At 48.1% G+C, this 24,773-nt stretch overlaps 1 protein-coding gene across 1 annotated transcript in view; it reads left to right on the top strand.

Moving 5' to 3' along the window:
- The first annotated feature begins 405 nt into the window (after nt 1-405).
- znhit6 (zinc finger HIT-type containing 6) overlaps nt 406-24,773 on the top strand; it is a 47,531-nt gene continuing 23,163 nt past the window's right edge. The window contains exons 1-6 of the mRNA XM_073062503.1: nt 406-472; nt 1,920-1,985; nt 6,967-7,073; nt 8,488-8,573; nt 10,935-11,038; nt 21,236-21,304. Of these exons, the coding sequence (XP_072918604.1) occupies nt 420-472; nt 1,920-1,985; nt 6,967-7,073; nt 8,488-8,573; nt 10,935-11,038; nt 21,236-21,304 (485 nt within the window). The 5' untranslated portion in view covers nt 406-419. The remainder of the gene's footprint in view (nt 473-1,919; nt 1,986-6,966; nt 7,074-8,487; nt 8,574-10,934; nt 11,039-21,235; nt 21,305-24,773) is intronic.

Below are 24,773 nucleotides of genomic sequence, written 5' to 3' on the forward strand. Positions count from 1 at the left end.
GTTATCCCTATCCCCGCCCCGCGGCCACAGGAAGCGGAAGGGCTGCGGGGAGGCGGGGCGCAGAGGTGCCGAGGCCCAGCCGGCGGCTCCACGCGGTCCCAGGCATGGAGGGCGGAGAGACGGCGGAGCTGGGAGGGCCGACGCTGAACCTGTTGGGAGGGCCAGCTACGAGCCTGGGAGGACCGACACCGGGTGCCGGAGGTCCGGCGACGGTAGAACCGACCCTAAGCGCTGGAGGATCAACCACGGCCCCGATCCCGAGCGCGTCCACGCCAGCGGAACGGCGCAGCAGCCCGGAGCCGCGCACACGGCTGGGCGGGGCCGCGGCGCGCGCGCTCCCGGGGCCGTGCACGAGCTCCGCGGGTGCAGAAATGAGCGCGGAATGCACGGCTCCGCGACCGGCTTCGCGACCGGCTTCCATGACGGAGGAGCCTCGGAGCAGGGCCGTGAAAAACAAGCTCGCCCTGGCGGGGTAAGTAGTCCTCGGCACATGGCAGAGGGTTACAGTAACAGGGGATCTGGAAATACAGAGCCACGGTTCCTGAAGAGTGGCGTCACAGCTAGAGAGAGCACACTGGCCTTAAATGTATTGATTACAGGACGGACTTGTAGCTGTTCCCACCCTCTCAGTTCCTTCGTCTCTGCTGCATCTGTTCCCAGGATGAGGCTCTCCTTTCCAGAACATCAGAATTGCCCTCCTGTAAAGGAAGGTTCTCCCCTTCCTCCACCATCGATGCTGCCCTCACCCACATCTCCTCCATTTCCTGAGCGTCCACACTCATCCCACTGCCTTAACAGGGTTCCTCTTGTCCTCGCCTACCATCTCTGCATCCAACACATCATTCTCTGTAACCTCTGCTACCTGCAAAAGGATCCTATCACCAACTATATCGTTACCTCATCTCCACTTTCCACAAGGATCACTCCCTCTGTGATTCCCTTGTCCATTTGTCCCTCCCTACTAATCTCCCTCCTGGCACTTATCCCAGCAATTGGCCTAACTGCTACACCTAACTATTTACCTCCATTCAGGGCCCCAAACAGTCCTTCCAGGTGAGGTGACACTGTGAATCTGCTGAACTCACCTGTTAACGCTGGTGCTCCTGATGCAGCCTGCTCTACGTTGGTGAGACCCACTGTAAATTGTGGGGCCGCTTCGTCGAGCACCTCTGTTCCGTCTACCGAAAGTGTAACTCAGCAGGCCAGGCAGCGTTTATGAAGAGGAATAAACAGTTGATGTTTTGGTCCATGACCCTTCATCAGGACTGATGAAAGGTCTCGTCCTGAAATATTGGCTTTGTTCCTTTCCAACATTATGTATAAATTGTACACAATTTTTACAAGAAATGATTAGAACAAAAATACAAAGTCCATTTTAGTTTTCAATGCTCATATGACCACTGAAGCTAAACTGTGGTGATTAGGGTACTTACGTGTTCCAGTCTCTGTCTCGATCTTACCTACTGCTTCTGGAAGAAGCTGTCTGTGTTTGACTGGTTTCCCTCTCCCTCGATGCTGTTGGAGGATGGTGCCAGGGTCTTGGGCAAGGTTTAATCAATGTGGTTTGTGGACTGGTCTCTGCAGTTGATGTTATGTGGTTCTGGTTTCCGATTACACTTTTTTAAATTGCTGTTTTGCGTGACTTTGATTGTGGTGGACTGGCATCCGTGGCCTACAGTCAACGAATCACACAGCACAGAGCTAAACTGAACTGAACGTCCCCAGCCTGTGTCACTGACTCTGCGGTTTGAGGTTTAGATTGTGTTTTTTGTTAGTTTTTGTCATTTGCGTGGGATAATAAATCAGCCATAATGGGGTTCCAGAGCAAGTTTGATGGGCTAAATGGCCTAATTCTGCTCCTATCTCTTATAGTCTCCAGAGTAGGTTTAGATGTGACGGTTTTCCTTTGTGTCCAACAGGTGTGAAATGTGTGGGACTGCGGAAGCGAAATACAAGTGCCCTCGATGCATGACTTTCTCCTGCAGGTACGTCATGCTTTCACCATTCGGCCCTTGCGTGGAAATGAAAGGCCCCCTGCTCCTGCCTGGAGTGTTCACCCCACATCAGCCTCCCCCTTTCCACCTACAGTAACCAAACTTTGCTCATGCCATTGTCCATCTCCCTGCTCCTAAACCCATCTCTGGTCACCATTCACACCAAACCCTCCCACCACACGTTTGGAATTCGTTCATCATTGTCACACATACTGAGGTATGGAGAAAACTTTTGTTTTTCATGCCAGATATACGGACCATTTTAAAACAGAAGTGGGGCAGCTTGATAGCTTAGTGGTTAGCGCGATGTTTTACAGTACTAGCGATACAGGTTCACTCCCACTGCTGTCTGTAGGAATTTGTATGTTCTCCCCATGATTTCAGCTTTGCTAATATAAACTGGGACCTTCTGTCAGGACGCTGAAGCAGGGACCCAATCACAGACCACGTACCGTTCACACTGTGATATTTACTGAGTAGCAAATCCAGAGGGGCAACAAAGTCAGCGTGAAAGTTCAGGCAGAGATCAAAACATCCAGAGAAATCCAAAAACCAGAATCAGGAAACAGGCAGAGTCGATATTCAGATACAAATGCTGGACAGGCTCAGGAAAATTCACTGGCACAATCTGGCTACAAACAGGTGAAAACACAGGACTGAAATACACTGAGCAATAAACAGAGAGGCAGATGATAGGTGGAGCACAATGAGATACAGGTGGCAGCAAAACAGGTAATAATGAGAAACAGGTGAGAGACGGAGTACTCAGTGATACAGGGGCCGGAGTAGAGCAGGAGCGGAGACAGGAGCACATGGCAACACAAAACCACAGACTGACGGCTGGGGGAAACACACAAAAAGTCAAAGTTCAACTGGAGGTACTGACACCTCCTTAGGGCAAGGGTTTTAATGTGTCCTGGAAGGATCCTTAAGTCAATATGTAGCTGGTTCAAAGAGAGGATGGTTTATACTGGACCTGGTGTTGGGTAATGAGCCTGGCCAGGTGCCTGACCTTTGGGTGAACAGTGACCACACCTCCTTATCTTTCAGGATAGGTATGGTCCTTGTGGGAGAGTTTTAAATTGGAGTAGGGCAAATTACAAGAGTGTTGGGCAGGAACTAAGAAAGGTTAATTGGGAACATCTTTTCGCTGACAAATCCACGTTAGATATGTGAAAGGTGTTTAAAGATCAATTGCACAGAGTACAGGCAAAGTATGTTCATGTTAGAAGGAAGGACGTGAATGGAAAGATAAGAGAATCTTGGATGTCCAGAGAGGTGATGAATTTAGTTAAGAAGAAAGGAAAAGTGTGGAATGAACTGCCACCACAAGTGGTTCATGCGAGCTCATTTTCAACATTCCAGAGATGTTTGGAAAGGTTCATGGATAGTAGGAATATGGAGGGTTGTGGTCCCACTGCAGGTCGTTGGGAGTAAGCAGTGTAAATGGTTTCTGGCATGGACTAGATGGGGTGAAGGGCCTGTTTTGGTGCTGTACTTCCCTATGACTCTATGTAAAACTTTGGAAATCAGGGTCAAACAAAGCACGTGATGAGTATAAAATAGCCAGAAAAGAACTAAAGAAGGGAATTAAAATGCCAGGAGGGCCCATGAAAAGTCTGGCAAGTAGGATCAGGGTGACTTCCAAAACACGCATACATACATCAAGGTTCAAGGGATAACTCGGGGGAAGGTGGGGCCACTGAAGGATAAAGGCAGTAACATTTTCTCAGATGCAGAGAATGTGAGTGAGGTACTTAATGAATATTTGACTTCAGTAGTCACCAAGGAAAAGGATATGGAGGACCAGGAGATCAGTGATGAGAGTATAAATACATTCGGACATTTAGGGGTCAAGGAGGAGGAAGTGTTGGGCCTCCTAATGATTAATAAGGAGGATAAGTCCCCACCTGATAGGATTTACCCCAGGTTATTGAAGGAGGCAAGAGATGAGATTGTTGGACTCTTGGCCAGTGTGCTTGTGTTCCCTCTAGCCACACGGGAGGTCCCAGAGGGTGAGTGGCTAATATATCTCTATTTACGAAGGGAGCAAGGGTAAATCCTGGAAACTATAGACCAGCGAATCTCATGTCAGTCGTAGGGAAATTGCTGGAGAAAATTCTCAGGGATAGGACATCTGAGCATTTGGAATCCCATGGCCTAATTGTGGAGAGCTAGCATGGATTTGTGCGTGGCAGGTCTTGACTTCCCAATTTGATTTGAGTTTTTTGACAAAGTGATAAGGGTAGGGTGGTGAATGTAAGGCGTTTGACAAAGCCCCTCAAAGGAGACTAATCCAGAAGATTCATGGGAGCTGTGGCGAATTGGCTGTTGGATTCAGAACTGGTTTGCATGTAGAAGTCAGAGGGTAGTGTTTAAAGGAGCTTCTTTAAGCTGGAGGTCTGTAATTAGTGGTTTTCGGCAGGGATCTGTGCTGAGAACTCTGCTGTTTGTAATGCATAAAATGACCTGGATGGATATGTAGATGGGTGGGTTAGTAAATTTGCAGATGGTACCAAGATTGGTGGAGTTGCAGACAGTGTAGAAGGCTGGCAATGAATACAACACGATAGAGACCAGTTGTAGATATGGGCAGAGAAATGGCAGATGGAGTTTTAACCCAGATAAATGTGAAGTGGTGCACCTTAGGGTAAATACAAGGAGACAAGTACACTTTTAAGGGCAAGGCATTAGCAGTGTTGCTTAGCAAAGAGATCTTGGGATCCAAGTTCATAGCTCATTGAAAATGGCTTCAGAGGGCTTTAAGTTGGTTAAGAAGGCTATGGAATTCTTGCTTTTATTAGTCGAGGCTTTGAGTTCAAAGGGGGAGATCTGATAAAGGTTTACAAGATTATGAGAGGCATAGAGTGGACAGAGAGTATCTGTTTCCCAGGGTTGAAATGTCTAATACCAGAGGGCTTGCACTGAAGGTGAGAGGGGGTAGGTTCAAGGGGGATGTGAGGGGTAAGTTTTTACTCAGAGAGTCATGGATGCCTGGAATGCGCTGCTTGGTGTGGTGGTAGAGGCAAATACACTGGAGGCATTAAGAGACATTTGGATAGACACATGGATGTACGGAAGATGGAGGGATAGGGACATGTCATAGGTAGATGAGGGATCAGTGTTCGGGTGTTGATTTGCTTTTTAATGATTTGGTTTGGTGTTGATTTGGTTTGGCACAACTTTGTGGGCCGAGTGGCCTGTTTCTGTGCTGTACTCTTCTACGTGCTCCAGTTTCCTCTCACCGTCCAAAGACACACGAGGGCCATTGGACAGCGCAGGGTCGTTGGACCAAAAGAGCCTGTTACTGTGCGGTATCTCCAAATTAAATTTATACATTCAACATTGTACAAAGAAATCAGAATAAATATAACATTACAGTTACAGAGAAAGTGCAGAGCAGGTAGACGAGGTGCAAAGGTCACGGGGCAGATCGGGAAATGAAGCGTGTATAAGAGGCCTGAATAGGAGTCTGATAACAGTGGGGTGGAAGCTGTCCTTGAGGCTGGTGGTATGTGCTTTCAGACTTTTGTATCTTCTGCCCTGTGGGAGTGGGGAGAAGACAGAATGTCAGGGGTTGGGGGGAGTCTTTGTTGATGCTGGCTGCTTTACCAAGGAAGTGAGAAGTGTAGAGAGTCCGTGGAGAGGAGACTGGTTTCTGTGACGTGATGAGCTGTGTCCACAACTCTCTGCAGTTTCTTGCAGCTTCAGGAATAATCAGTTTGCCTGTCCCCTGCCGTCTCTTAAACCACTGCAATCTGAAGAAAGTGCTCCCCTGGTGCTGTTGGGGAGGTGTGTATGGAGGGAAGGAGGTGTACGGAAGGAAAGAGGTGCAGGTGTTTACTATGGTAGTGTGATCACTGGAATCAACTATAATGTTCTCCTCAAGGGGTTGTCTATTGGTGGGTCTTCAAATGGCTGTAGAGGCTGATCCGGGATCTATGTATTCTGGACAAGTAAGTGGCTGGGGATTTCCGGTACACTAGTGTTAGGGCATCTGTCCTTCCAGATGATACTCAAAATCGGACATAAGGTTCTTTGGTGGGATTGTTCCAGGGCTTTCGGTTGTCTACATACAGAAGGTGGTGTATGATTCATCTTCATGACCAAGCTGTGTCCTGCATGTCGGAATCAGGAACGGGTTTAATATCACTGGCATATGTCATGAAATGTGTTGTTTTGTAGTAGCAATACATAATAAAAACTGTATGTTTTATTATTATTTAATATATGTTAAATAAGTCATGCAAAACGAGAGCTAAAAAACAGTGATGTAGTGTCTGTGGGTTCATTGTCAGTTCAGAAATTTGATGGCAGAGGGGAAGAAGCTGTTCCTGAATTATTGAGTGTGTGTCTTCAGGCTCCTGTACCACCTTCTCCTGGGTGATGGATGCTGCCTTTTTGAGGCATCACCTTTTGCATATGTCCTTGATGCTGAGGAGGCCGGTGCCCATGAAGGAGCTGGCTGAGTTTACAACTTTCTGCAGCTTTTTCTGATCCTGTGCAGTGGTCCCTCCATAGCAACCAGTTAGAATGCTCTCCACAACACATCTGCAGAAATTTGTGAGAGTCTTTGGTGACAAACCAAATCTCAAACTCCTAATGAAATATAACCACTGGCATGCCTTCCAAACTGCATAAAAATGTTGGGCCCAGGATACACCCTCGGAGATGTTGCTACCCAGGAATTTGAAACTGCTCATTCTTTCCACAGTTGATCCCTCGATGAGGACTGATGTGTGTTCCCTCGACTTCCCCTTCCTGAAGTCCGCAATCAATTCCCTGATTTTACTGATGTTGAGTTGCTGTTACAGCACCACTCAACCAGCTGATCGATCTCACTCCTGGATGCCTCATCACCAGCTGTAATTCTGCCAACAATAGTTGTGTCATCAGCAAATTTATAGATGGTGATAGAGCTGTGCCTAGCCATAGAATTGACTCGAATCTGATCTTTCTGTCACCTGTCTAGTTTACTCTGTGTGAAGAAGCACAAGGCAGAGAGCGGATGCAGTGGTGTTCGAGATAAAACAGCGTTCCAGTCCATCGCTGATTTCACAGAAACGCAGCTCCTCAGTGGTAAGGTTGATCTCATCCAGTCTGATTGAGATTAAAAGTGATGTTATGTTGAAGTTGTATAAAACATTGGCGAGGCCTACATTGGAATATAGTGTGCAGTTTTGGTCACCTACCTACAGGACTGATGTTAATAAGATTGAAGGAATTCAGAGAAGATTTACAAGGATGTGGTCGGGACTTGAGGTCCTCAATTATAAGGAAACATGGAATAGGTTAGGACTGTAATTGGGTTAAGTATATGGATGGGAAGGTTATGGAGGGCTATGGTCTAGATGGGACAAGGCAGAATAACAGTTTGACACGGACTTGGTTGAATAGGTTAGAACTTCATTCCGTGGAGTATCGGAGAATGAGGGGAGATTTGATAGAGGAGTTACAAAATTATGAGAGATATAGACAAGGTAAATGCAAGCAGGCATTTGAATTGAATTAACTTTATTACATTCTTCATGTACATGACGAGTAAAAGTCTTTGTATTACGTCTCTGTCTAAATGTACAATATGCAATTTATAATAACTTTTAATAAATACCATGTACAACAGGATAGTCAATATATAACATAGAAATACAGTTGTGTCAGCATGAATTAAGCAGTCTGATGGCCTGGTGGAAGAAGCTGTCCTGGAGCCTGTTGGTCCTGGCTTTTATGCTGCGGTACCGTTTCCTGGAAGGTAGCAGCTGGAATAAACCATGGTTGGGATGACTCGGGTCCCCAATGATTCAGCCAGTCAGGCACTGTTGTACCTTTTTCACCACACAGCTGATATGTACAGACCATGTGAGATCCTCAGTGATGTTTATGAAGAGGAATTTAAAGCTGTTCACCCTCTCAACCCCAGATCCATTAATGTCAATAAGGTTTAGCCCTTCTCCATTCCTCCTGTAATCCACAACCAGCTCCTTTGTTTTTGCGACATTGAGGGAGAGGTTGTTTTCTTGACACCACTGTGTCAGGGTGATGACTTCTCTGTACGCTGCCTCATTATTATTTGAGATTGGGTTTCCACTAAGGTCAGGTGAGGCAAGAGGTCATGGGTTAAGGGTAAAAGGTGAAATGTTTAAGAAGAACGTGAGGAGGAACTTCTTCACTCGGAGGTGGTGAGAGTGTGGGTCGAGCTGCCAGTGGAAGCGGTGGATGTCGGCTTGCTTTCAATATTTAAGAGAAATTTGGATAGGTATATGGAGAGCTGTGGTCCAGATGGCACAAGGCAGAGTAACAGTTCAAAGCTTCATTTATTATCAAAGCATGTATCCATATAGAACTCTGAAATTTGTCCATGTGGAGGGTGATGGGACTAGGCAGAATAATAGTTCTGCACAGACTAGAAGGTGCCATGGTGTTCTATGATTCATGTTCTGTGGAAAGTCTTGAGAACCCTCGCTCGACCCCTGAGTAATGTTGGTGACTTTAGATTACAGGTTTCTGGAAGACGCTGGGAGACTGGCAGACAGCACACATCGAGACATCTTCGTTAACCGACCAACGTCCACTAGAGCCGTAAGCTGTTAGCTGTGGCATCACACGGCATGGAAACTGTGCCACGTGATGCCACTCCTCAACCCCTTGCTCTCGCACGGAGGCAGTGTACCGCTGACCCGCACGTGTTTGGGATGTGGGGCCGGAGCACCTAGGGGAGATCCAGGGGGGACATGCAAGCTCCACACAGATAGCGTGGAGGTCAAGATCGAACCTGGGCTTCTGGAGCTCAGAGTCATGGAGAAGTACAGCACAGAAACAGGCCCTTCCACCCATCTAGTCCATGCTGAACCATTTAAACTGCCTACTTGCACCCAGACCAGAGCCTTGCATACCGCCACCGTCCATGTACCTGTCCACACTTCTTAAATGTCGACATCGAGTTTGCATGCACTGTGTGTGCTGGCAGCTCATTCCACAATCCGCTGAGTGAAGAAGTTTCCCATCATGTTGCCCTTAAATATTTTACCTTTTACCTTTAACCTATGACTTGTAGTTGGAGTCTCACCCAAACTCAGTGGAAAAAGCCTGCTCGCATTTACTCTACCTATAACACTCATAATTTTGTATACCTCTATCAAATCTCCCTCATTCCTCGATGCTGCAGGGAACAAAGTCCTAACCTATTCAACCCTTTCCTATGACATGTGGTCTCAAGTCCTATCAACGTTCTTGTAAATTTTCCCTGTATTCTTTCAATCCTGTTAATATTTTTCCTGTAGGTAGGTAACCAGAACTGCACAAAATACTCCAACTCAGTCCTCACTAGCGTCTTAAAACATAGAACACTGAACGTTCTAGTATAGTACAGCCCTTTTTCCCATCATGTTGTCCAAACCTTCTAACCTGCTTGAAGATCAATCTAATCCTTCCCTCCCAGTTTTTAATCATCCATGCGCCTTTCTAAGAGTCTCTGAAACGCCCCTAATATAACTGCCTTGCCACCACCCCGGCAGGGAGCTCTACGCACCCACCACTCTGTGTTTCTGTTTAAAAGAACCCTGCCTCTGACATCCTCACAATACCTGCCTCCAGTCATCTTAAAATTGTGCCTCCTCATATTGGCTATTTTTGCTCTGGGAAAAAGTCTCTGGCTGTCCACTCGATCTATGCATCTTATAATCTTGTACACCCCTATCAAACTGCCTGGCATCTTCCTTCACTCCAAAGGTGAGCCCTGTATCGCAAGTCTTCCACAAAAAATCCCAACTCCTCTACTCAGATTCAGATTCAGTTTATTTCACAGTAGTCCAGTTTATGAATTCCAATATGCCAAAAGCTCCCACTACGGCCCTTTTCTCAGTGGTCTACTTGTGTGGCCTTTACAAAATCAGAACAGGCGCCTAGTGCTGATAAAGGGCTGCCTTCATACAAGGCTTTCTACAATTGCATCACCTAAATCTTTATTTTCAAGATAGTTGTCAATACCTTCACATTTTTCGTAGTTCTTAACTTGTTGAGGTAGTGAAAACATTTCAGTTTCTGGTGGTTTCTGAATTCCAGGCGTTCAGGCTTGGAGCCGCAGTGAGCTTAACGGTTTAGAATTGTCTCGCTGCATATTTCTCACCTACTATCAGTGGCAAAAATCACTGCTTTTCGAACACAGTCACATGCAACTGGCACTATTTTAAAAACTGTTCGCTCTAAGCACGTTGTAGTGTCTACCGGCCACACAAGTTCGCTTAACTGACACTAGTTAGAAACTGTTCGGTAACAGTCTCCTGCCCCAATTAAGCAGCACAGTGTCCTTAACAAACAAAGGGAATCATGGCTATTTTCTCCACTAGTTTTTGTTCTTTAAGAGTTTTCCCGAATAAGTGGCTGATGATTAACCAGAATCCACTCTACAAAAGAAATTAAACAAGTGCAAAAAAGAGCAAAACAAATATCCATTTAAAGCTGGCATTCATATAGCGTGCAAATACTTTCTCAGCAGTCTTGCATGAGGACTTCCCGGTTCTTTTGCATGCCTGTTTTCTCCAGAAATAAGCTGATTTTGCCAAATCCAACAAACAAGTGCAAGCTTAAGTTTATAGTCATCTGACTGAACATGTATGCAAGCAAACAAAATAACATTCCTCCCGACCACAGTACATCCACAAAGCACACAGAACACCAAGCAAAAATTACCATAAATAACTTCAGATATATCTGCACAGCACAGGTAAGCAGTAAACAGCTCGCTGTCCTCGTGCTGAGACCTCGGTGGTGGCAGGGTATTCATTAGTCTCACGGCCTGAGGGAAGAACCTGTTACCCAGTCAGACAGTCCCAGTCCCAATGCTGCTATACCTATATAAAATAAATATTTCATTTGAAAGTATAATCCTTTAGTGAAGCTGCTTTGGTGAATGAATACTGTGTCTCTTTTTGTTACTTGCAGCTAAACTTCATGAAAAACCGTGCTCGAAAGTGCGGCGTAAACCTGAGGCTTTTGCCCATTGGCTTCACCAAACGAAGGGAGAATTCAACGTTTTACCACAAGAAGTGAGTAGATAGAGTGCACATACAATGGTTACAGTTGGGAGCCTGGTGTGGAGGGCGTGCACCAGTACAGGGCAGAGGGGCCAAATGGCCTGCAAATAGTGTTGAGCAATTAGCAACACACTCAGCTCTTTAAGGGAAATCAGAACGCCTGTCATTGTGCGCTCTGTGCTCGCGTGCAGGACGCTGCTGGACAGCTGGTTTGATTTATCAAGGCTGGTCAATGACTTAAATGTCACACCAGCAATGTGGATCAACACATCAGTTCCTCAACCCCAGAGTCCAAAAAAATTAGCGTTCACGTCCTATTCAAGAAACGTAGGATGACACGGCAGGGCAATACTGAGAGAGGCTCGCTCTGTCAGAACGCTCTCTCCTAGAGTTGAAAATTTGCTGCAAAGTCGCCAAAGAACAGTTTTGGAGACCGCCAGAAGGCTTTGCGAGTGTGTAGTGTGGACTGAAACCGTTTCCTTGCCTGGAAGGATTCTGTTCGGTGAAGCTTTTTGGTCTGTCTCTCACAACACTGAGCAGTGGGTGTGGCTGGTGGATTGCCAAAGTTTGAGTCTGACTTTGCCAGAGCGGGGACGGATTTATTCCGGTTGTAACAGCAGAAAACCCCTCCGGTTCAGAGTGCCTAGCCCAGGGCGACTGGGTGAAAAGGACTTTGGACTTCAGACCACCTGGAAAAGCTTTCATTGTTCGATGCTGCACAGAGACGGCGCTGAGGTTTTTAACACTGCGCGGTTTTCCCTGCCTATCCACCCTTTTTTCCCAACCTTGTATCTGGGATGTGGGAGGAATTCTGCATCCACAGATGGCAGGGCCTCCCCCGTTACTGGTCCTGGGGATGGGGTAGAGTTCGTGTTCGGATCTCCCATTAGGGCCACAGTGAGGAGTGAGGTGGTCATGTTGGGTGCAGACAATGACTGCAATGAATTCTGCATCCAGAGGTGGCAGGGCCTCCCCCGTCACTGGTCCTGGGGATGGGGTAGAGCCCGTAGTCAGGTCTCCCGTTCGGGTGAGGGGTGAGGTGGTCACGTCTGACGCAGACAATGACTGCTCAGAGGGTGATGAAATCATCGAACCTGGTGAGGGGAGGAGGGGGACTCTTCTGAAGCAGAGATGGTGACTTCCTCGACCCCAGCTGCGAGTTACAGCCCGTCTCTCTGGAGGGGATCTGGCAGTTCCTGAGGGACTACTGAAGGAAACCTTTCAAGGCCCAATTGGTCACTGATCACTGGTCGAGTCTGGGAGTGGTCGTTCAGTTTATCTGCACGATCCTCCAAAAGAAGGGGAGGGGAGCTGAGGTGACCCGTGAGGAGAGGTGGCAGATTAAGAGACACCCGGAGCCTCTGGAGAAGGGTTGTTGGGTGAAGGCGGGAGAGGGCTCGAAGGAGAGCTCTGCTCCTTCTCCCAGGGGCTCTGGTGAGGGGTCTCAATAAGCTGAGTGTTGTGACCCCTAACGTAAATGGCAGTAGGGGGCTCCGCAGATTCCATCATCTCTCTGTCCTCTGGGATAGGGGATAAGCAGTGAGCTTCCTGCAGAAAACCCACACTGTTCTAGGAGATGATTCCATGAGTCACCTCTGCTCTACTTCCAGTGGGGGCTGGGGGGCATTTGTTGGCCCCTTTTTCCAAGCAGAGATATTGCAGGTTCAGGAACGCATGCCAGGACATCTGCTTCACCTTGCTGTGAGACAAGATGGCTTACCAATGCATATTGTTAAAGTGTACGCCTCTGAGCCCGGCTCAATGAAGGAGAGTGCCTATTCCGAGACGTGTCTGTGTTGCTGGGGTCCGTAGATCACAGCAAGTGCTTTATCCTGGGGGTGATTTCAATTGCGCCCTCGAGGAGCGGGATCGCACTGGTCCCCAGAGTATTCGAGCATTGGTGAGGAAGTTCCGGGGGCTGGTCGTGTTGGGGGTTGGACTTGGTGGATATCTGGTGGACGCTTCACCCTGATCTCTGTGCTTTCTCAAGGAGATAAAAGAGGGGATGGGGACTCGCGGGTCGGCCAACTCTACATCTCTACATCTCTACATCCATACAGCCGGCTGCATTCTCGGGCCAGCACCGGGTGTGGGCGGAGCTGAATGCGCTGGCCGCGTACTGGCATTTCAGTGACCAGCTGCTGGAGGACGGAAGGTTCCGGGATTCGTTCCGGCTGTTCTGAGGCTCCTGGCGGCAGGAACGGGGGCATCCGAGGCTCTGGTGGGATGTGGGCATCCGATTGTTTTGCCAGGAATAGGCTCGCGGATCGACTGAGCGGATGTCCGGAATCAATCAGCTCAAGAAGGAGCTGGTCAACGTAGAGTCCCGGCTAGGGCTGACCAATGGAGACCAGCCCCTCCGGGATGAGTACCAGAGGTAGGAGGAGGCGCTGAGGCACCTGCAGCTTGAGAGGTCCCGAGGTGCTTCCGTGAGGTCGCGGGTCCAGGTGCTGCAGGATCTGGACCTCGTTTTGCCCCTCTTCTACTCTCACTCGAAAGGGAGGGGTGTCAGTTGGTGGAGCTACCGGGAGAGCATGGTTCCACCGTCACGATCCGCAAGAATTGTTGCGGAAATGCATTCCTTCTGTGAGGCTGTCTTCTCACCAGACCCGTGCAGTGAGGATGAACAGAGGATCTGTAGGAGGACTTGCCGAGGGTCAGCCCTGGGGGTGCTGAGCATCTAGGTGCCCCGCTGTCTTTGGTGGAGCTGACCAGTGTCCTCGGGCAGCTGCAGAGAAGCAAGTCCCCAGGACGAGAAGGGTTGACTGATGAATTTCTCTGGGCCTTCTGGGACATTCTATGGGCTGATTATGCAGCGGTGTATCATCCGTCATGTCTCAGTCCTCAAGGAACAGAGATGTGTGCTGGGCTTCCAGTAGGAATTGTACACCTTTCCGGGAGACGAACCCATCTGGCTCCTGGATTGGTGTGGGAGGGTCCACGTGTGTTCCTGAGCAAAGTGGTGATATTGTTGGCCCCAAACCACCAGCCAGAGGTATTGAATGTAAACGAGTTGGAGCCAGGCTGCCTGCTACATCTCACTGTGCGCTGGGATGGTGTACGTTACACTTGGTTACCGTGTGCGCCCCTGAACCCGGCCTGATGCAGGCGCGCTTGATTTGTGAGATAGCTCTGCTGTTGGCTCCATTGACAGAGGCGAGTGCGTTGGCCTCAGGAGGGATTTTAACTGTACCCTCGAGGAGAGAGATCGCTCTGGTCCTCAGCAGTCAGAGCAGCTGTTGAGCGAGCTAGTTGGATCTTTTGCTTTGATTTGGAGGAGGTGAGTGACTCAACTGGCTGAATGTTTCCACAGCGCAGGTCTCCCATGGGTCAGTGGTCTCCATGTGGCCTGTGCCGTTCCAGAATCACTGCCTGTGCCCACGGTTCTGGTGGGACGTGGGCAAAGCTCACATCCAACTTTTTTTTTGTAAGGAATATGCCAAAGATCGATCAAGAAGCGGGTGTCCCAGATCAAGCAGGTTGAGAAAGAGCTGCTTGATCTGGAGTCTCAATCGACCCTATTCACGGGGCCCCGCTCCTTTGGCAGAGGTACCAGGGGAAGAAGGAAACACTGAGGGATCTGTGGCTCGAGGGGTTGCGAGATCTGGACCGTGCCTCACCTTTCTTTTACTCTTTGGATGTGCGGAGGGTTTGTGGAGCTGTTGGTCGGAGATTGCTCCTCCCTCACTGATCCGGTGAGAACTGTAAAAGAAATTTGCTTATTTCATGTAACTGTTCTCATTGGACCCAGCAAGTGAGTAGGAACACTGTGGAAGGACCTGCCAAAGGTCAACCCAGAGTCTGTCCAGCGACTGGACTCTTCCCTGTCGTTGGAGGAACTGACCAGTGCCCTCAGCCAGTTTGGTGACAAGTGAAACGCTCCTTTCTTGGCATAAGGTGGTCGTGGTCCTGCTGCTGAAGAAGGGAGATCTTCGCCACCTGAGGAATTAGCACCCAGTGTCTCCCCTAAGCACTGGATATAAGATCTTTGCCCGGGTAATGGCCAATCACCTGGGTTCTGTCCCGTCCCTAATGATCCAGCCAGACCAGTTCCACACGGTCCCAGTCCAGTCCATTGAGGACAATATCCACCTGATCCATCTATCCCATGAGTCTGGCACGTCAGTCGCCATTCTCTCTCTCTCGATCAGGAGAAGACATCTGACACGGTGGATCATGACTACCTCCTCGGGACTCTGCTTGCGTTTAGACTCTAACCGCATTTTGTTGCCCGTGTCTGTTTGCCGTACGCTGCTGCGGAGTGCCTGATAAAGGTCAATGGATCATTGATAGCACCCTTTTGCTTTGGGGGGGAGGTGCATCAGGGCTCCCAATGTTGGAGAATGTGTACTCTGTCTGCATAGAGCCTTTTCTGTGCTTTCTTCGGAAGCGGTTGGCAGTCCGGCTCTGTGCAAACCGGAGATGAAGGTAATCCTTTTGGCTTATGCCAAAGATGTCCTTAATCACCGACCCTGTTGACCTACAGAGGATGCAAGACTGCCAGTGGGTCTTCTCAGTCGCAGCCTCTGCCAGGGTCAACTGGAGAAAGTGCTCCAGTCTTTTAATGGTTCATTGGGGACGGGGGAGGCCTCCTTACCAGAGGAGATAAAACCATGCACCTCTTCTACCTGGGGGTCTAACTAAGCTTCACTGCGGAGACTTGGCCGGGAACTGCTGGGACACTGGTCTGGTCATTGTAGGTCATCAACCGGCTGGTAATCTCCATACTTTGGTACTGGCTGGTCACTCTAGTCCCGCCCGCTGTATACTGTATGCGGGCAGAGAGGACGCAGAAAAAGTCGGTGGACTTCTAGGATTACAGGAGGCAATAGGTCCCTGCTCTGGTCCAGAGTCTTCCTATTGGGGAGGGGGGTCAGTCACTGGTATGTACCCAGATGGCAGCTCTCTGTCTCAGGACTTTACAGAGACACATGTTCTCCAAGCACCCTCCGTGGAGGCACGTACTGACGAAGCATTACTTCACCGGGGGCTTTGCCTTCAGGAGGGTACACTGATTCCGGCAGCAAGCATCAGGTGCTCCACTGTGCGAGAGCTGCCAGGTTTTTGCCGGGAGCTACCGGAGGTCTGGGGTAGGGTCTCCTCCGGTCAGAGTGTTCCTGAACCTGTGGGGAGAGGCACTCGGGCCGATGGAGAGATCGTTCCCCATCCCGTGAGGGTGGCTGGCGAAGTGGAGTGGCTATGGCCGCACCAACCCCTGGGAAACTAACCCTGAGATCTCCTTCGGGAGCCAGTCCCGCACCTCGCAGAGATGTCCACCGTTTCTTTCCTCGACGTGCTGAGACGGTTCCTGTGTGGGCTGCTCCTGCACACTTTTCACTTCATTGCTCTCTCCTACCGTCTGGACACGCCATGGCGGCCTGTCAGGCAGTGAAGGGAGTCCCTAGTGGACGTCTCTCCATGCAGGCGTGTTTCCCCTGTATACTGGGGACCTGGGGTGGAGGGAGTTGCACAGGGCAGTAATGTGGAATAGCTTCCTGTGCGGGTTCTGTGATACCCCGTCCACCTGTCCTTCCTGTGGACGGGAGGAGTCAGGTACCATGTCTATATGGAGGTTGAAGGGGCTGCTCCTCTCGTTCTGGCCGCACTTCAGCCCCGCGCTCCCGGTTTATGGGGGGCGGGGGGGTATCACTCATTGGATGTTCTGGTAGGCTTGCTTCTGGGCCTGTCAAAGCTGGCCATTCATGGGTCCAGGCCGTGGGCCGTTGAGGGCTCTGCCCAAGCTAACTGCCTGCCTTTTTTCTGGGGCTACGTTTGTGCCAGGGCCTCCTTGGAGAGGGAACACGTGACCATTCCAGGGTCAGTGGATGTTTCCAGGAACAGAATTAAGTGTATTATAGGTGGTAATAGTTGCATTTTAATTTTAATTTAGTAACTTTATTGTAACCCCTAACCTTTGTATGTCTTTTGTATTTGAATGATGTTGTGTACGTTTGTAAGATGAAGGGGCAGTACAGAGGGAGGTCATCCCATCAGAGAGACAGTGTGGTTTGACCCATCAGTAACTGGTTAAACTCTGATGAGGAGTCTCAGGAACTACCCGCTTTTGAGGTTGGAAGATAAATGTGATGTCCTTTTCGTGTATTGCTTCATCAACAATGTCTGGGTGGAAAATTGTTTTCCTTTGTTCTGATTGGTTGCGCAGAAGGTGACCAAGGTCAGTAGAATCTGTACATTAGTGCCTTTCCAGTAATGAGGATCACATCTGGGCAATTAATCATCCTCTTTCTATTGGGCCTGTTATTACAGTTTTCTATAAATAGCTTCCTTCCTGGAAAAGGCCTTCATTGCCAGAGGAATGGGAGTACATCTGGGCTGCTGTGGAAAAGCGTTGAGCTCACTCCCTGCCCCACACGTGCTGCGGTGATGGGGGTAGCAGCTGTGGGCTCCATGTTCTGAGGACAGCCACAGGGATAGGGGTCGGGCCTGGTGAATCATCCATCCCGTGTTCCCTGGCCTCATTCCTCCCCCGCCCCATCACCTCCAAACACTCTTAACATTGTCCAAAATCTCAGCTCCTCCACCAGCCCCACCCCCAGCCAAAAACACCCCTCCCCATCTCCATAACCCCCACCTGCCCCTACACTTACATGTTTTTGTAACCCCTTCCAGTTGTAACCCTCCTCTGGCCCCTACACCCTTCCCCCTCTCTGTAATTCACTGCAGCCCCTATACCCCTCCCTGTCTCTGTAATCCCCTCCAGACCCTAAGCCCCTCCCCATCTCTGTAACCCCCTCCAGACCCTATGCCCCTCCCTGTCTCTGTAATTCCCTGCAGCCCCTACGCCCCTCCCTGTCTCTGTAACCCCCTCTGACCCCTACACCCTTCCCCCTTTCTGTAATTCCCTGCAGCCCCTACGCCCCTCCCTGTCTCTGTAACCCCCTCCAGACCCTACGCCCCTCCCTGTCTCTGTAACCCCCTCCAGACCCTATGCCCCTCCCTGTCTCTGTAACCCCCTCCAGACCCTAAGCTCCTCCCTGTCTCTGTAACCCCCTCCAGACCCTATGCCCCTCCCTGTCTCTGTAACCCCCTCCAGACCCTAAGCTCCTCCCTGTCTCTGTAACCCCCTCCAGACCCTATGCCCCCCCTGTCTCTGTGACCCCCTCTGACCCCTACACCCTTCCCCCTCTCTGTAATTCCCTGCAGCCCCTACGCCCCTCCCTGTCTCTGTAACCCCCTCCAGACCCTACGCCCCTCCCTGTCTCTGTAACCCCCTCCAGACCCTACGTACTTCCCTCCCTGTCTCTGTAACCCCCTCCAGACCCTACGCCCCTCCCTGTCTCTGTAACCCCCTCCAGACCCTATGCCCCTCCCTGTCTCTGTAACCCCCTCCAGACCCTACGCCCCTCCCTGTCTCTGTAACCCCCTCCAGACCCTAAGCTCCTCCCTGTCTCTGTAACCCCCTCCAGACCCTATGCCCCTCCCTGTCTCTGTAACCCCCTCCAGACCCTAAGCTCCTCCCTGTCTCTGTAACCCCCTCCAGACCCTACGCCCCCCCTGTCTCTGTGACCCCCTCTGACCCCTACACCCTTCCCCCTCTCTGTAATTCCCTGCAGCCCCTACGCCCCTCCCTGTCTCTGTAACCCCCTCCAGCCCCTACGCCCCTCCCTGTCTCTGTAACCCCCTCCAGACCCTAAGCTCCTCCCTGTCTCTGTAACCCCCTCCAGACCCTACGCCCCCCCTGTCTCTGTGACCCCCTCTGACCCCTACACCCTTCCCCCTCTCTGTAATTCCCTGCAGCCCCTACGCCCCTCCCTGTCTCTGTAACCCCCTCCAGACCCTACGTACTTCCCTCCCTGTCTCTGTGACCCCCTCCAGACCCTACGCCCCTCCCTGTCTCTGTAACCCCCTCCAGACCCTATGCCCCTCCCTGTCTCTGTGACCCCCTCTGAACCTTTGCTCTCCATGAAGAGTGGCAGTACTGTAGATCTCATTTGTACAATCTGCTGGAGATGTCTTTGCGTGCTTGGACAGGCACGGGGTAAGAGGCAGGTACCATTACAACTGAAAGACGTCTGTGTCTGAACTTGGATCGATCAAGTGCAAAAGGATACAGACCTAATTCAGGGAAATGGGATAATGGAGCCACATATGGTTAGTATGGATGAATTTGGTTGTATGGTCTTGTACAGTTCTATAATCTAAAGCATTTTGATCAATTTTCAAGCTGTAGAAATTTTAAAATAAATTTTACAAAGTTCTTTGAAATATAAATCAGTAAATTGCATAAATACACAAAAAATGTTGGAGGAACTCAGCAGGTCAGGCAGCATCTCTGGAAATGAATAAACCGTTGCATTTTGGGTGGGACCCTTCAATGTGAAATATCTATTCCCCTCCATAGATGCTGCCTGACCTGCTGAATTCCTCCAGCATTTTATTTAGAGATGCCATAAGACCATAAGATATAGGAGCAGAATTGGGCCATTTGGCCCATCGAGACTGCTCTGCTGTCCTTTCCATACCCACACACAGTTAGCTCTTACGGCCCAACGATCCTGCTCTGCCAAATTACAGCAGAGACCAATTGACCTACTAACTGGAATATCTTTGGGATGTCGGAGGAAACCTACACAGACACAGGAAAAATGTACAAACTCCTGACAGGCAGGGACAGGAATTGAACCCCATTCGAAGCTGGAACCAGATTTGTACAAACTCCATTGAACTCCAAACTTCAACACCCCTGAGCTGTAATAGTGTTGCACTGACCAACTTTGTTTGGGAACATACTGTGCGTTTCAAAACAGTTTATTATTTTATGTCTTACAAAATGATTATAAATTCTGATTTGTAATTGATTTGAATAAGACTGAAAGAATCTCGTATTTTAAGGTTTGTTAACAAGTTCTGGTAAGAGGCAATCATTTAGATTTAAACAATTTCTATTCCAATATGGTCTGTTGAAAGAAACTTTGAGTCATATAAATACAACATAACTGTGGTTTGCCCCAGTTGTAATATTAAAAGAACTAGCTGTGCATTAACAAAACTGGTGGGGAAGCTCAGCAGGCCAGGCAGCAGCTATGGAGGAGAATAACCCGTCGGTGTTTGGGGTCGAGACCCTTCAGCAGGACTGGAGAGTTAGAAGGTGGGGGGGAGGGGAGAGAGAAACGCAGGGGAAGAGGTGAAACTGGGAGGGGTAAGAGGTGAAACTGGGAGGGTAAGAGGTGAAACTGGGAGGGGAAGGGGTGAAGTAAAGAGCTGGGAAGCTGATTGGTGAAAGAGATACAGGGCTGGAGAGAAAGGGGATCTAAGAGAGGACAGAAAGCCGTGGAAGAAAGAAGAGGGGGGAGGAGCACCAGAGGGAGGCGATGAACAGGCAAGGAGGTAAGGTGAGAGAGGGAGTGGTTGGGGTGGGGGGCATTATGGAAGTTTGAGAAATTGATGTTTATGCCATCAGGTTGGAGGCTACCCAGATGCAATATAAGATGTTGCTCATTGACACAGACACTGTGGAGGGCAAGTGACTGGGTATATTGAAAGTGGTAATTGATAGGTTCTTGATTAATCAGGTGTCAAAGGTTACAGGGAGAACTCGGGAATGGGATTGAGGGGATAATAAATCTGTCATCACGGAATGGTGGAGCAGACTCGGGCCGAATGGCCTAATTCTCTCCTATGTTTTGTGGTTATGAAGATTTCGATATCTCCTTTAAACTCCCCCCGCTCTTCGCCTTAAGGCTGTGCTTTCCAGTGTCGAGTTTATTGCTGTGTGCACAGGTACAGCGAGGATGAAAACCCGACTTGCACAAGTGTCACAGGCACATAGGTACAACAAACGTAACTTGTAGATTTGTGTTTATTGACATGGAGTAGGTGCGTCGCCCAGCATTGCGCCAGTTCACCTAACAACCAATGTGTCTTTGGACTGGAAGGAAACCAGAGCACCCGGAGGAAACCCACATGGTCATGGGGAGAACGTACAAATTCCTTAAGGCAGTGGTGGGAATTGAACCCAGGTCACTGGTACTGTAAAACGTTGTGCTGACCACTACTGTGCGCCCAGGACCATGCAGAGAAATTATACAGGATAGTGTAGAGCAAGGTGGGGACAAGGACATTATTGCAAAGAAGACATTTTTTTTTAAAAATTGACACTTCCCACATGTTGAGTTCCTCCAGGATTTTGTGTGTGTTGCTCAGGTAAACACTGCTGGTGGATTGACTCGCGTTTACTGCTTTTTGCAGGGACAAGATGTTCTATTGGCACGTGAAGCTGGTCTTCCCTCAGAGCTGTGCTACCTACACAGAGAAGAGGTAAGTGGAGGCCGCCTCGGGGTGATGGGTTTGGAAGCTGCACAGATGCTGCCTGGACCCGCCCAGATTTCCAGCATCTAGAGCTTCTTGTTTTATTAATTTCATTTACAGTTCATCAAGGAATCTGCACTCCATGGTATCACAGAACATACAACACAGAAACGGGTGCTCCGGCCCATCTAGTCTATGCCGAAATGTTCTGCCTAGTCCCAGCTCCACCATAGGCCTCCATAACCTTCCCGTAACTTCCCTTGGGTGTTGAAATCAAACACATGCCCACCACTTCCATTGTAAATCGTTGCACCTTCTCACCATTCCCCTTGGCCAATCCGGACATCAGAAGTTCGGAGAGGAGGGGACTTCAATCAGGTCCTCTGCCCGATGATAAAAGCCAGCAGTGGGTCACGGTAGCGTAATGGAGCTTTGACTAGTGGCCAGTCAGCATTTGGGATTGATTCCTGCCTATGTCAAGTCCTAGTGAGGCTAGAGCTAGGAAGATTATACCATTTAACATGTGGTTAATGAGTTGGTGGGAGGGAGGGCATATTTTTTGGATCATTGGGCTCTCTTCCTGGGAAGGTGGGACCTGTACAAAAAGGATGGTTTGCTCCTGAACTGGAGGGGGACTAATATCCTTGAGGGAAGGTTTGTTAATACTGCATGGTGAGGTTTAAACTGAGTTGCAGGAGGATGGGAACCGGAGTGTCAGAACATTTAGTGGAGAGGTTGTAGAGGCAGATGTTGGTAAGTCTTTAGACAAAGTTAGGAATCAAAAGGTTGAGCATGGTGTGACTAATGTCCTGAGCTGCTGATGTTTCAATATAGGAGGTATTGTAGGAAAGGCAGTGATATTGCTGAAGATGAGGTAACTGGTTTACAAGCACAGGCAATGTGCATTGAGGAGAGGCTCTTGATGGGGCAAAATTGCAATCAACTAGATAAGTTGCAATGTAAAAGGCAGACAAAAACAAAAGGGGTGAATACAGCAAACACGAGGAAATCTGCAGATGCTGGAAATTCAAACAACACACACAAAAATGCTGGTGGAACACAGCAGGCCGGGCAGCATCTATAAGGAGAAGCACTGTCAATGTTTCGGGCGGAGACCCTTCGTACAGGATTGAAGGTGTCGAATTTTAATACATGCAGTGTATGGAATAAGGTAGATGAATTTGCACAGTTGCATATTGGCAGGTTTGATGTTGTAGGCATCACTGAATCATGGCTGAAAGAAGATTATAGTTAGGAGTGTTACGTATTCAGGCAACAATAATTATAGATGAGTTAGACGAAGGGTTTTATAACAAATAACACGTTTATTAAACACTGATAACAAACCCCCTTCAAATGTAAACAAACCCAAACAATGATCCGAGCTCAGCTGCTCAAACAGTCCTTAATAGCGTTGCAGTCCCAAACAGTCTTCAAAGCGGTATTGAAAAGAACTCAGTTCGTTAAAACGGTATGCCGAAAGAGAACAGACTTTAAAACGATATGCCGACAGTTCAAAAGCTCACGGTACTTTTAAAAGGAGAGACTTTTTAAAGCGATGTAAATTCTCTTCCACGTCGATGTCCTTCGATTCCCAGCGTCAAACTCCCACGTCGAATTTTATTAAATATAACAACTTAAAGTGACTGACCTTCCTTCCACAATATTCTCAACCACCCGCTTTTTCCAGCGGAGACTATCATGAGAATAGTAAACGAAATCCTTCCGAATGAGGATCACACAAGGTCGAAGTCAATCCATCGTCGAAAATCGATTCTTCTCGATTTGTCTTCCAAACTTCACTCTCCATTAGCAAAGAAACCGTTGGCTCTGACCTTTTAAACTTTAGGCATTATATAAAACTTCATTTTTAACTAAACTGCGTCATCACATTAAATCACACAGTAACATGAAGTCATCTTGGCAAATCCAGCCACGAACTGCCCCACCTGACAGGGTGGGTCTTCCTTTTATACCCTGTAGAAAAAACCTGTCACATGACCTCTACTGGCGGGAAAATGACATCACTCCACCATTACCTCATGTCCAGTATAACTTCAGCCCCAGTCACGTGACAAGGGTACCACTGTCACGTGTCACGGGTACGTAACACCTCCCTCCAAAAAAAAACATTTTTGGTCTGACAAGAACAAAAATTTTAACAATTACTTACAAAAAAAAACCCAAAAAAAAAAAGGTATAAATCATATAACATACACAATATACAATACAGTAGGAGTGTTACAATAAAAAAAACCACTCCAAAAAAAAAACATTGTACATTCAATATCGAGATAGACAATCAGCAACCACATTATCTCTACCTTTAATATGAGTTATCACAATATTGTACTCTTGTAACATCAAACTCCAATTTAACAATCTTCTGTTTTTGTTTTTCATCTTACTCAGAAAAACTAACGGATTATGATCAGTGTAAACAATAAGTGGTTTTTGAGTTGTACCAACATATACCCCAAAATATTCCAAAGCTAAAACAAGAGATAACAATTCTTTCTCTATTGTTGAATAGTTTCTTTGATGCTTATTAAATTTCTTAGAAAAGTAAGCTACTGGATGATCAACCTCATCACCCTCATTCCTCTGCATCAATACTGCTCCCGCAGCTTCATCACTAGCATCCACAGCTAATGAAAAAGGTTTTTCAAAGTCAGGTGCCTTAAGCACAGGTTGTTCACATATCATTGTTTTCAATTTTTCAAATGCTTCCTGACAAAACACTGTCCACACAAACTTTACATTCTTCTGCAGAAGGTTAGTTAATGGAAGGGCAACATTAGCAAAATTCTTACAAAATTTTCGATAATATCCTACCATTCCCAAAAACCTTCTGAGAGTTTTTTTCCCCGTCGGAGTGGGAATTTCTAAAATTGCCTGAACTTTTGCTTGAACAGGAGCTACCTTACCTTGACCCACAACATAACCAAGGTAAGTCACAGTAGCATGTCCAAATTCACTCTTGGCTAAATTAATAGTCAAGTTAGCTTTTGAAAGCTTTTCAAACAATTTCTCCACCGCAATAATGTGTGCTTCCCAAGTATCATTTCCTGTCACTAAATCATCAATATAAGCATCAGTATCTTTCAATCCCTGAATCACAGAATTAATCATCCTCTGAAAAGTACCTGGGGCATTCTTCATCCCAAATGGAAGAACATTATACTCATATAACCCAGATGGAGTTACAAATGCAGAAATCTCTCTACCTCTGTCCGTTAATGGAACACACCAATACCCTTTCAATAAATCAATCTTTGTAAGGAACTTTGCTTTTCCAACCTTATCTACACAATCATCTACTCTAGGAATTGGATATGCATCTGTTTTCGTTACAGCATTCACCTTCCTATAGTCCGTACAAAACCTAATACTACCATCAGGTTTTGGCACCATTACACATGGCGAACTCCAATTCAAGTTAGAATGTCTAATAATATCATTCCCTAACATGTATTCA

The sequence above is a fragment of the Hemitrygon akajei genome, chromosome 12 (genome assembly GCF_048418815.1).
Source record: "Hemitrygon akajei chromosome 12, sHemAka1.3, whole genome shotgun sequence".
Lineage (NCBI taxonomy): Eukaryota > Metazoa > Chordata > Chondrichthyes > Myliobatiformes > Dasyatidae > Hemitrygon > Hemitrygon akajei.